The sequence below is a fragment of the Lonchura striata genome, chromosome 7 (assembly GCF_046129695.1).
Source record: "Lonchura striata isolate bLonStr1 chromosome 7, bLonStr1.mat, whole genome shotgun sequence".
NCBI lineage: Eukaryota > Metazoa > Chordata > Aves > Passeriformes > Estrildidae > Lonchura > Lonchura striata.
The window spans coordinates 26089280-26102134 of NC_134609.1; the positions used below are offsets into that span (position 1 = coordinate 26089280).

The 12855-nt window shown below is 43.4% G+C and overlaps 1 protein-coding gene across 1 annotated transcript in view; it reads right to left on the reverse strand.

The window, feature by feature from the left end:
* The window catches only part of SHTN1 (shootin 1), a 54526-nt gene extending 43113 nt beyond the window's left edge, over positions 1–11413 (reverse strand). The window contains exons 1-2 of the mRNA XM_021537277.2: positions 11275–11413; positions 4543–4595 (exon numbers count right to left, since the gene is read on the reverse strand). Of these exons, the coding sequence (XP_021392952.2) occupies positions 4543–4595; positions 11275–11332 (111 nt within the window). The 5' untranslated portion in view covers positions 11333–11413. The remainder of the gene's footprint in view (positions 1–4542; positions 4596–11274) is intronic.
* Positions 11414–12855: the final 1442 nt, after the last annotated feature.

Sequence of the window (12855 nt, forward strand, 5' to 3'; positions counted from 1 at the left end):
CCAAATGACAGGAAAAACTCCTTTTAAAATCCTCCAGGCAGCAGGCTGTAAGGCGAAGCAGCTTTCCCTGTGCAGTGAAAGGGGAAGTTAAATGACCTATTCCACTTCACCTCGAGTGCTATTTGCAGAGAGAGCTCCATTTGGACCACGGCAAGCTGACTATTCTCCTCATAACTGTGACATTTCTCTGCACAATCAGGGTCTCTAGGCTTGGGTCTCTGCGGAGCAATTCCTGCTCCCAGTTGCAGTTCTCTCAATACCTTCCTTTTGCTGCTACTGTGCTTCAGAATGAAAGAAGAAGAAGAAAAGGAGAGTGGGAGATTGCTGCCCTTGCTGAAATGATCAATGGAAAGCACTTTGCCTTCTGTCTTGCAATCAGAGACATGCAAGCACAGCTGTTACAGGTCCTTCCAAAAAACTCTAGTTTATCTTCTAGAATTAGAAAAAAATTGGTATTTTCTTTAACTACTTGAACTGTTTCAAATTTGAAATTTGCATGAAAATAAAAAGCCTATAAACAATGTTTAACAATAAAAAATACTGTCATCTTTAAAATAAATTGACCTTACCTTTAAAACTGAAAACTTTAAAAATCAAAATTTAGACATGAGCTACTCATAAAATGCTGCACAGAAGTCTTAAAAGTTCATAACCATCTCACTTTTCAAAAAGGCAATTTGAGGCATATACAATAGAATCATTAATAGACACAAGTATCACTATTCTTAAATATTAAAGGGCACATAGCATAACATTACTATAAAATCTACTGTTCACTTTCCACATTCAAGCAACTACTGAGGAGAAACAGTTCTCATGTATTTACTAAACTTCCCCTTTTCAGTGTTAAGGGATACCTCCAAACTAAAGAGTACCTTGAATAAAAATTAAAAAGTTTGTAGCTCCTGGATTGCCAGTCAATTTTCTGTTAATTTAATTAAGAGTTTCAGCTTCTCTGCAAAGTAAAATAAACATTTATTCTATTTTATTTTATATATCTAGTAGTAGTAATCTAATATTTATACCACCATTATCTCACTTATAAAAACTTTAACAATATACACAACAATACTGCAGTCCTGAATTGGCTACAGGGCTCAGTGATAATCTCCTAGCAGTAAAAATACATTGCACCTGTATTTTTAGAAAGTAACAGTCCAGTTGCCAAATTTCATTTTGTGAATAACTCCATATATTTTTCATCTTTGCAGGCACAAGTTCAGAAGATTTGTCAATCTCATTCCTTTCAGATTTTAGCCTTCTAGGTAGCCAATACACAAGGAAATACTTTAATTTCTAGTTTCTTGTTTATGCTCTACTAACAGGCTTCTTTTTTGCCAACTATTTTGCACACAAGCTCCTACAGACTTCAATAAAAGGCCTTCAAAGGGCAAAAACAACAGGGAGATTGTTCAGTCCAGATATTAGATGCAAGAAGTTCACGTAGTAGTCATATAGTCAATTAAACCATTGCTAAGCAACACAAGAAACAATTCTTTCCCATTTACACAGATTGTGAAATGTATGCAGATTTAATGCTCCTTCTAAAACTGTGAGTTTGGTGCAGTGCTCAAAAGTAACCAGTGGCATTTGCAGTACTCTACTTAGAGAAACAATGAGGATGTCATCAAGGCAGAATCCCTTCCCCATTCCCACTCAGTGACAAAACATAAAATCCACTCCATCCATGTGCTTTAGCAGAGCACACACCATGAATGATGTATCAGAGATACAGTATTACACCTACTGTTTTGGATAGCTGTCTTGCTTTTTTTCCCCCTACTGGCAGCATGACAAAACACTGTCAAAACCAGCGTTCAGAGTCATTTCTGTCTGATTAGCAAGTAGTCAAATATTTATTCATGATCTGACTCTGAATATGTCAGAACTGCATATTAAGTTACCCACATTTGTGTGCAGCTGAACGTTAGTTATCCATTTTTTTGGGGCTGGTATGAGTGTTTTGTTGGCTACATCAATAAGAAAAGGTGACTTAAGAGACGTAATCTGCCAATATAATTTTGGCTCCATTGTTCCTAAAAGTATTTAAAAACACTAACAACAAATGTCTGGGGAAATGTCTGAGCCTCCACCAGTGTCTCCAAATTGGCAGTTTTGCAAGGCAATGAGGAAGAGACACTGTGGATAAAAGATCTTGTCTTTTGCTCCTGAATTTTCATGGTTATTAGCATCCCTTTCAAAGCAGCAGTGCTTTGAACAAAGTAACCCACATAAAAGTCAATTTACTTCCTAATTTTAAGAAAAAATAAGGAACAAAGAGCATACATTTTCAAAAATTAAAATGATATCTTATGTTAGCTGCCCATTATCCACTAAGTTTCATGTGTCTAATTGAAACTACGACAATTTCTGCATGCACAGCTCATCTTTCAGAGCCACACTAGCACAGGAGTGACTTAGGAAAGTATTCCAAGTGTACCAAAAGCACACAGACACAGACTGCTATTTAATCCTCTGTGGCACTTTCTACACACAGTCTGCAAGTCACCTGCTAAAAAAATTAACATCTCATTCTCCTGTTGATGCAATTGTGTGACCACAGTGGAAGCTATTCACAGTGACAGAAACAGGAACAGAAGCTCCCACACCCACAGGCAGAGAAAGCCTGTGCTACATTTTTCCAGCAGCAGGTTTGATCCTGCAAAACACAAACTAAGATACAAAGCAAGAGATGCTAAGGACCTTTAGGATTAAGATTACTCTGCCCTGCCATAACACAGGGAATAGTTTCTTCCAGTATTAGCACTGGAAGCAAATATAATCATGATCAGTAGATTTTTTTTTTTTTGTGGGTTTTTTTTTGTTTGTTTGTTTGGTTTTTTTGTGGAAGAAATGCACTTAGAGCCTCACACTTAACCACTTGAGTCCAAGCACTTGAACAATGAACCATGACTGTTTAGACAAGCACACCAATTTGCAGGATGGAGTTTTTGGAGGGAGAAACCTTGCGTAACAACTGAAAATCCAACCCTGAGCACGTGTTTAACTGATTTGCTCAGCTGGGAATGTAATCCACATATGCTCAGGCTTGGGGGATTTTTGGGTGTTATGCAAGGATTCCAAAAAAGTTCAAAGCAGCCTCCAGGTGAAATACACAAGAGTAGTTATATATATGTAGCTGTAGGAAAGAAGCCTTGTAAGAAAGAGGAGCAAGGAGGCAAGAAGAGCAGAATGGAAAAAACAACCTCAGAACATCTCATTCCATCTCAATTTCAAAAATAAAATTTTTCATTGACATTCCCATTGAAGGAAAAAAAAATTAAATAAAAATGTAGCTCAAGGGAAGTCTCCCCATTCCTCCCCTTCCCAAGCTAAACAAAGCTTTGCTGAAGAAACACCAAAGCTGGTATGACTTGGGTTCAGGGCAAAGCTGGGGAGCCTGTTTTTCATGGGATGTACACATGTCCTGGCATGGCACTCCCTACATGTGACAGAAGCCAACAGCCAGCATGGGAAAAACTAAAGGAATAGAGCAGGGCAGGATGCTGAAACCACTCCCAGGCTGCAAATGGTTTGGAGGCTGCAAGAGAAACCTGCCCAGGTGTAAAACATGCTCCCACACGCCTCCCTTTCTGCTGTCAGACACTGCATTCTGGGCTGGATGGAGTCTTGGTCTAAGCCAGTTTTATTCTCATTTTCTTCTGAGCATTTCTTCCAAACAGCAAAGAGAGAGAGGACAGATTTCCTGGGATATCTGGGATGCTGGTGAAGGATAGCAGAACAGGAATGCAGCAACAACCAAAGTGAAAAGGACAAGGAGGTCAGAGGATAGGAAGGAATGAAGCACAATATGCTGACCTCAGTAGAAATACACATAATCTTTGCTGAAGCATACGTAAACATAAGTATCAAATTTTCTTCAACAATAAGAAAAGAGTTAAGGACAAGGTCTTCTCAATACAGCCTTGAATTGAAACATTTGTAACTAAAAATGGCCATTCCAAAATTATTTCAGAAGGAGCTGAATTAAATCTACATGTCTTGGCAGCTAACAGGGATTTAAAAACTAACAGATTTCTTACATCTTCAGCTCACTCGTACTGGAGAAAGGAGAATTTTGCTTACAATACAGTGTAGCACTGACTCCCCTGCATTCCTCCCTACCTTCAGAAATCATACTCCTACATTATGAATATTCAGAAGCTGAGGGAAGTTGTTGTCTTTTCTTTCTTTCCAGTAATTAAGTCCCATGTGCAAATGAAGTCATAATAAAACAAGGCTTACATCAAAGAGAAACAATTTTATCAGAACACGTGACTTGGTCTATGCTCCCACTGTTATCACGGGCAAACCTGGTAAAGCAGCAATCACTTATAATATATTTACAGGAACTTTTCTAGAGTGGGACAGCCAGAATAGTTGTGAGAGTTGCATTCATTGCTCCATAAAACACATAGGTACAAGTAATATTAATATTAAGTAACAGTGAACTCAAAAAAGCAGTCAACAATCTGCCACAGTCCACAAGGTATTCTGGTACTTAGCATTTTAGTATTAAATTTATAATTGATTCATACAAACCTCTTCCTTTGTTTTCTTATTTTCTGCTCTAAGCTCTTCATATTCGCCAATAGCTACACAAGGGGAAAAAAAGTAAAAAAGTTAATATAGCAGTACCTCTCCCCAAATTAGCTCTCCATTTGATTAAATTGAAAACTCTTGTTTCTCTATGCAGATTTCTTAAATAACATGGATCATAAACTTCATTAATAGCCTATTAATATCCTATGAACTGGATAGCCTCCTAAAATTGAAGCAATTAGGAAGTGTCTGAAAAAGGTGGTAGCTCCCAAAACAATCAATTACTGATCAATGTAGAGCTAAACAACCTTATTGAATGAGTTCAAAAATTACAAGGTGAATAGGCTGGTTTGCAGTGACCATTTTAAACCCAGACTGGCTCAGGTTACAGATCTATCCTAGAAAGAATGGTTGGTGTGATATATGGGTACCTGCAGAGTAGCTGATCCGTACACCAGTAAAACCAAGGTCTCCCATCAATCCCTTTACTTTGTCCCCACTTCTTATGTACCCAAAATTCCTACCCACCACCCACACCCAAGAAGCAGAAAAAGTAAAAAAACCAACAAAAAACCAACAGGTAGATGAACAAACAAGAAAAAACAGTGGTGAAATAATGTACTTCCTACAAAGGAGCACAAAGGCTGTGCCTCTTAAGAGGTCACTGCTCCACTGCCAAGCTATTCCCTGTTCCCCTAAAGAAAATATGAGAAGAGACTTCTACCATCCAGATGCAAGAACAGGAATGAAAACTGTACCAACAGATGTAATTCAAGTTTCTTCACACTTGAAAACTGCTCGTGTTAGCTCGCCTTTAAGGCAAAGTTATTCTTGACATTCTGTACTTTACAAATAACTGAAAAATGTAAATACAGATTTGCTCCACCCTCGACAGCTCTCTTCATATGCCTCATGAACAGAGAACTCTGACTCATTAGCCCTGAAGGAGAAAATAACAGAATATTCTGGGCTATAGCTCTTAACCTACCCAAAATGTATTCTCAGCCAACCCTGCTCTTTCTTACAGTAAAAGAGTAAAACCCCAAAACAGCCAACATGAGTGAACACAGCATGTTCCTTCACAACAGTGGTCTCACTTACTCACCAGCTACTCACTCCCCAGCTCAGCTGGCCAGAAGGGACTGTCTGGAAACATATCAATGCCCTTAACCAGCATTAAATTAAGCAGGTAACTTTGTATGCAGAAGGTCCTTTAATTATAAATTTTGATTTTCAGTTGTGGACCTGTGTCTCCTGAACCTGAATTTACTAACAAAACGTAAGTATTACCTAAATTAGATGTTTTATATATTAGGTACTTGCTATGGCTGAATAGGACTTATTACTAAAACAGGGCCATAAGGGTAGAAGTATATCATGATTATAATTCACAATGAACAACAGGAAAGACACCTTCATTTACACAGAGTGAGATGATGACTCTTCCTACTCTTTTTATTAAAAAATTAATCAACCCCTTTCCTAAAGCTGCATATTAAAAAACACAAATCAAAGAAAAAAACACCAAACTTTAAAAATGTTACATGCATATACTTCAATATTTATATTGCAAACCAGGGCAGCCAATTGAGAGTCAACTGAGAGCCATTCCATGCCAAATCAGTAAGTAATGCCACTTCAGGATTTAAAATCTACTTATTTACTAAAAAAAATAAGTAGAGCTGCCCAAGGAAGCAAGTGTCACTCCACTGTTTTTGCTTCCATACCATGGACCAGGCATGTCTTTACTGGTACAGGCAGGAGAAAGAGCTGACAGTGCAAGAAGTCCTCTGCTCCAGATGAAACAAGCTAGCCCAATTAAGTCATATTTTGTTGGTAGAAGTAAATTATCACCTGGCTTTTTGGATGTATCATTAGAGACAGAATTACCCCTGTCAGCACCAGAAGATTTAATGGAATTGCTGCCACCACATTGCTCCTCCCAATATACCTGAAATAGGAAGAATCAAGCCAAGAATGCTGTGAAAAATCTTGAACAACAGTGGCCTCCTACATGTACAACATGCACAAGACTGTGAAGTGCTGTTAAAAGGATAAAAAAAAGCCAAAAGGGGTCATTTTTTCCCTTGTTCACCATTCTAGGCTCAAAGGTCTCTTCTGCTAAATCCAACTTATCAGTATTTCAACAGGATTCAGCAAGGCACCAGCAGCACCAGCCAGGTACAAACTATTTTCAAATACTGCAATTATTTTCAAATAATGCCTTGGGTGGCACTTTTAATCCCTCCTTCTGTTAAGGGGAATCTATGGGACAGCATTACACTCAGCACCTTACAATGACTCCAAATCTTCACACACAGTACACAAACCTATTATCAGGCCTAAAGCTTACATGGGCAAACCAAGCTTTGGTCAGGTATCAGTTGCATTTGCTGAAACCAGCACAGCTAAATTATCTTACAGTCCTTTAAAAAATAAATAAAAATCACCTGGGTAAGTACGCAAAGATAAGTGTTAGGTACAAACACTGTAAGTCAGCTCCTGCATCTGTGTTCCCATATGCCTTAATTTTATTAAAATCTGTGAAAGTGTGTACAAGTAAATTGAATTAAACCCTGAATTTGCATCAAGTCTTAGAGCTTCCTTGAAAAAACAGGGCAGGAAAACTAAACACACCACTGCCTGATAAAGACCAACTACTAAGTTCACACCGAAAGATTTCCCTTCACAAGTTTCTGAAAAAAAAATAGGGTTCAATACAAGAAACTGAAGTGGGAAAAACATCTGACCTCTAATACATTCAAGCAGGATGGGTTCTGCTTGGGAATAATGGCTGCTGTGTATTAAGATATACACACAGGTACACAGGGAACAAATAAATTATAGAGCAGGTGACTATAGAAGGGAAGACAGCAGCCAAGAAGGAGTCCTAAGAAATTCCACTGGCCATAAAAATTAACCATCTGCCACAAAGTAGATTGAATTTGTCAGACCACATTAGGAGCTTGTCAATAGCATACATTTAAAAGGTACTGCTCTGAGATATTGCTGTCAGGTTGGCAGGCTAGTCTGTTCCTAAGAAGATACATGTATAAGATGTTCCCTTATTGAAAGGTGCTGACAGTATAAGAAAAAGTTTTTAGTGATCAAATAGATCATAATTTAAAAAAAAGTATACAGACGCATAGTGCTTAGGACTAGAGATTGGAAATCATCGCACTTCATCAAATCCAGCCAACAAACACAGAGCAAAGTTAGACCTTTCAAAAATGAAGGGAAAAATCCAGGCAATATAAATACTTTTAGTATATGTGTGGTTAGCAGCAATTGTTAACCACTGTACTTTAGCAAAGTGACCAGAAATGTGGCTATGACAGTGGCAGTGCTGAAGTGTAATTTTACTTAGTTTATAACTCCAGACACTTTGACCACTGGCTCCTGTTTTCAGCTGAACAAAAAAGGGACTATTGCAGAAGCTGACTCTGTCTTTAAGGGCAAGGTACCAGCAGTACCAATAAAACCAAAGACAAACAAGGCAATCTTCCAGACAGGTAATCAACTATTGTTATGATTCAGCTGTTAGTCAAGTTTGCTACCATTCCTCAGGTTCTAAAACCAACCACTAATAATACAAAGTTTTACCAATTTGCTTTTTTTTTTCTTTTTTTAGCCATAGGAATATAAGGGCCAGTTGAATAGAAGTGTGCATCACTGGAAACATCACTTAAAATACAGTGAGGCAATAGTAATATTTATAGAGAGACAGCTTTATTAAACCATGACATTTCAGAAAACTATTTGAGGATTAAAACTCAAACAACACTTTTAAGTCCAAAATACCATCAATACAGAGATCTTGTTTCTTCATGATGCTCACCTTAAACTCAGTAATGGAGCAAGCTGAAGAATGATCAGTATCAGGTATCTGAGTCTAACACACAGGACTTGGAAAATTCAGCATGGGTGAAAGATAAGAGTATCTTGCACACAGATGGCTTCAGTGTCCTTTTTGCTGCTCAGAGCTTTGCCAAACAGCCAAGCAGCTTTGCCCAAGCCCCAGAGAGCTTCACAGCTGCCACTGAGAATTGAGTGGGCAGCTACAAAACACCTGCCTCAGGTTCAGTCTCCCGACCTTGGTGAGGAGAGGTAAAAACAGCAGTTGGAATGTGACAGCAGCCAGCCACAGACGCTGCTACCCCACCTACGGCACCACTTCTCAGACACTGCATTTACCTGGTGCCAGGCAACCCTCACAAGACTAAAAAAGCATATCCTGAAAAAGAAACCAAGCCAACAGCTACTGAATGAATGTCTTCTGAAACCTTTCCAAACCCATTTGCATTTTGCAGAAATCTGACTACACATCAGAATGTTACAAAAACCTGAAGACTTACACCACTCTGAAAAAATAAAGATAGGACGAGTCTGTGTAGCCATTACCCCAGATATTCAGATCCAGCAGATCCTTCCACCAACTGCATTTATTTCCAAGCAAATACTGATATCTGCATTTGGAAGCAATAAACAAGAAAATTAAGAGTCTATGTTCAACAGACCATCCTAAAATAACCTGAGGGAAGTTGGTAGTATCTAAAATAGCCTTGTTTTGCTATCAATAAGAATGGAGGGGACACTATTCCAAATTACAGTACATAAAGAGTTAGCAAATTTACTTATCTACAGTAACAATATCTTTTATTTTACAATTAGAATAATTTCATTTATCTCATTACCTTTTCACTGCTTGAGTTTTTCACTCTAGGAATCAGACTCAGTCAACTACTGATTTGCGCTACCATATTTTTTTGCATAGTTTTAGATGTAAAACAGAAAAGTATTTTAATTTTTTTCTACTAGGTAACTTTTTGCCTACATAAAACAACTTTCTCACCAGCCACAGCATCACAAAAGCATATGTTAGCCTAACAACACCTCACTAAAACTCCTGTGTTTAAGGATGAGCATCCACCAAGAACAGAGCCTTATAGGACTGGGTCTGCCAAGTACAGCTTCTATTTCAACAGCTCAGGTGATCTGGGACAGCCAGTCCTCAAGTTACAGTAACTTTCCTTTGCACTAATTCCTCTAGTCCAGTAAAATTTCCTTAGACATTAAAGGATACCCAGCACATTGGAGGAGAAGACTTTCAGAAAGCAGAACTGAAGCCCTGCTCTAAACAATTTCAACAGGCTCAGTTTTCTCTAAAGAATAACACAAGCTTCTCTTTTTTGCAACTGGTCATTGTCATTTTAACAAATGCTCTCTTGGAGGCAACAGTACTAGAGGGAAGCAGTCAGTCAGTATGAGAACCAGATTTTGAGCCTTAGTTTCAGATTCCCAAAACGCTCAGCTGTAAGATTATCATTTTACACCTAATGCATCCTTCCAAAGGAGAATCTATCTTGTGTCAATAGTAATCAGGAATTTCCTAAGCTGAGCGTACAGGAAAAACCCAAAAAGTGACAAAGCAGGTCATAAATAGTCCATTAATACTCAAATGAAACGCGGTTAGGAAAAGCTTCTGCTGTACAGCAAAAGTGATGGAGCACATTTTTGGTCAGAATGAATGACAGAAAAATGGGCACTGATCACACCCCTGTAATTTCACTCTTTTACACAACTTTGCCCAATAGTTCCTTTCCAAATTGCCCCTCCCTGGCTCGAGGGAGATGAGGAAAGCTCAGCTGTGGGAACTGCCACATGTGAATTCCAGCGTGGCTCCTTCACACCTCCTGCACATGCAGCTGTGGCACAGGAGGCAACACGGACTGCTTGGTGCACGGAAGATGTTCACAATTCAAACAGATCTTCAAACATTTGAATGTGCCCACCTGACTAACTAAGGCTGCAGCTTTGCTGGGTCAACCTGGCTGAGAGGCAGACTGACCACAGGGGAGTTCAGAGTGGCTTATGAGCACCCCAGCTCTTTTCCATGTGCATTCTTGCAGAGGATTAAATATTACAGTGCTCTGGTTTCTGAGTCAGACTATGCACTCCTGAAACGGAACATGCTGAAATTCTGGCCTTTCCTACTAAAGCACCGAAAGTGACTCACACACGAACCAAAGCAGCCCAGGATGCCACAGAAACCGAGAGCGTATCAGCACAGCCCTGAGCCATCAGCGGGAAGTTTGCCCGCTGATGGCGACTGGGACCGCAGGACGTGGACGGTCGGGCCAGGATCGGACCCTGCAGCACGGAGCGGGAGATGGGACAGGCTGACAGGCTCGGCACGGCCTGGCCCAGCTCCAGGTCAGGCCGAGCTGCTCGGACGGACAGCGAGGCGGACAGCCTGCCAGCCCTGGAGCTGTCCGGTCCCGCGGGCTCGGGGCTCCCCGCGCCCACGGCCCATGTGCGGCACCGCCACCGCCATCGGCCCCCGCGACGGCCGCGCTGGCAGCGCCGCTCCAGCAGCCGTGCTGGAAAATCCCTCGGAGATCACCGGGACCAGCCCATCTGCAGCCACAGCGGGCACCTGCGGGGCGGCCAGGCGGCCGCGGCGGCGCCCACCTGGGGAAGAGCCAACACGTTCCGCTGCCCTGCTTTATTCCATTAAGGCTTTTATTATCTCCCTCTGCACGGGCAGGACAAGGGGCCTGGCAGCGGGGTCGGGGACGCCCAGGCCGCGCCCGCCGCGCCGCGCCCCGTCCCCCCGGTGGGCGCGGAGCCCTCGCCCCGCGGCGGCCGCGCTCCGCCGGCCGAGCCCGGGCCCGCGGCGGAGCGGGGGGAGCCGCTTTCTCCAGCGCCGGAGGCGGCGCCGCCCGCCCCTACCTTGGTCCTTCAGGCTGGCGAGGAGCTCCAGCTGCTTCTCCTCGTCGGAGCTGTTCATCCTGCCCCGCCGCTGCCGCGCTGCGCTCCGCCCCGGCGAGCGCGGCTTCACCTGGCAGCGGGCGGGCGGCGGCGGCCGCGGCCCCGGGGCGCGGCGGGCGCGGCGAGCGGCCCGGCCCGCTCCGCTCTGCACATGCCCAGACTCCCGCGGCGCCCCAGTGAGCATGTGCGGGTGCGGGCACGGCGGCCCGGCCCGGCCGCTCCGCCGGGCGGGACGCGCCGGGAGCGGCGTCCCGGCTGCGCGGGGAGCCCCGGAGCCGCTCGGCTGGAACGGGCTCCTGAGGTCACCCAGCGCAGCCTGTGACCCAGCGCATCCGTGCCACCAGGCGCCACGTTCAGGCTTTCTTTGGACGCCTCCAGGGATGGTGACTCCACCACATCCCTGGGCAGCCCATTCCAATGTCTAACGACCCCTTCTGTGAAGAAATTCTTTCTAATGTCCAACCTACACCTCCCCTGCCTTAAGACTGTGCCCCCTTCTCCTGTCACTGGTTTCCTGGGAGCAGAACCTGACCCCCATCTGGCTCCAACCTCTTTTCAGGGAAATGTAGAGTGAGAAGGTCTCCCTGGAGCATCCCCCTGGCTGAATACCCCTGCTCCCTCAACTTCTCCTCATGGGACATGTGCTCCTGACCCTCCAGTAGTTCGTTGCCCTTCCGTGGATTTGCTCCGTCACCTCAATGTCCTTCCTGAATCGGGGGGCTCGGAATTAGACACAGTGCTTACGGTGTGGCCTGACCAGTGCCGAGAACAGGGCAAGCATCACTTCCCTGGGCCTGCTGCCCTGCTCCCTGGCAGACCAGGACGCCTTCTTGGCTGCAGCACGGCCAGGTCCATTCCCCTGGGCCGCTTGCCAGCCGCCCTCCGCAGCGTTTTACCCCAGCAGGGCTGGTGTGGCCCAAGTGCAGCGCTGCCCTTGGCCTTGCTGAGCCTCGTGCTGTTGCTCTCGGCCCATCGATCCAGCCTGTCCAGGTCCTGCTGCAGACCCCAGGCAAGGTCTCCTACAGCATCAGTCCCCCATGAGCTGGGATTAAGCCCTCCTGCTCCACTCCCACCCAGCTGCTGCTGTGTTGCTGCATTTTTAATGTGCCCTTTTGCACAGCTAGAATAGCACAGCTTTCCACTGAGGAGCCCTGACCCGGAGAGTGGTGGGACATTAAATGGTTGTTTGAGTGCCTTGATACAAAGAAAGCTAAAAGGGTTTTAAAAACCCCCGGAAGCTTTTTGCATTAGTGTTTGTAAGAATCCATGGGAAAACAGCTGCATTCCAGTGCCCAGCACTTGAAGAAAACTTTGGTAGAACATCAGGGCAGAGGGCTTTGACAGAGACCTGCTGTGCTCACCTCAGAAGAACACACTGCTATTCTCTGATGATCCCTTTCTGAAAAAGGAGGAGATCCAGTGATAATCTCTGTATTGAAATTGTTACCCTACCCAGCTTACACCAAGGCTGACAGTAAGTGCAATGCAGAGTTTGTCTCTGTTTATATATTTTGCTGAGCTCCAGCAGCAGTCAGCTGAGCA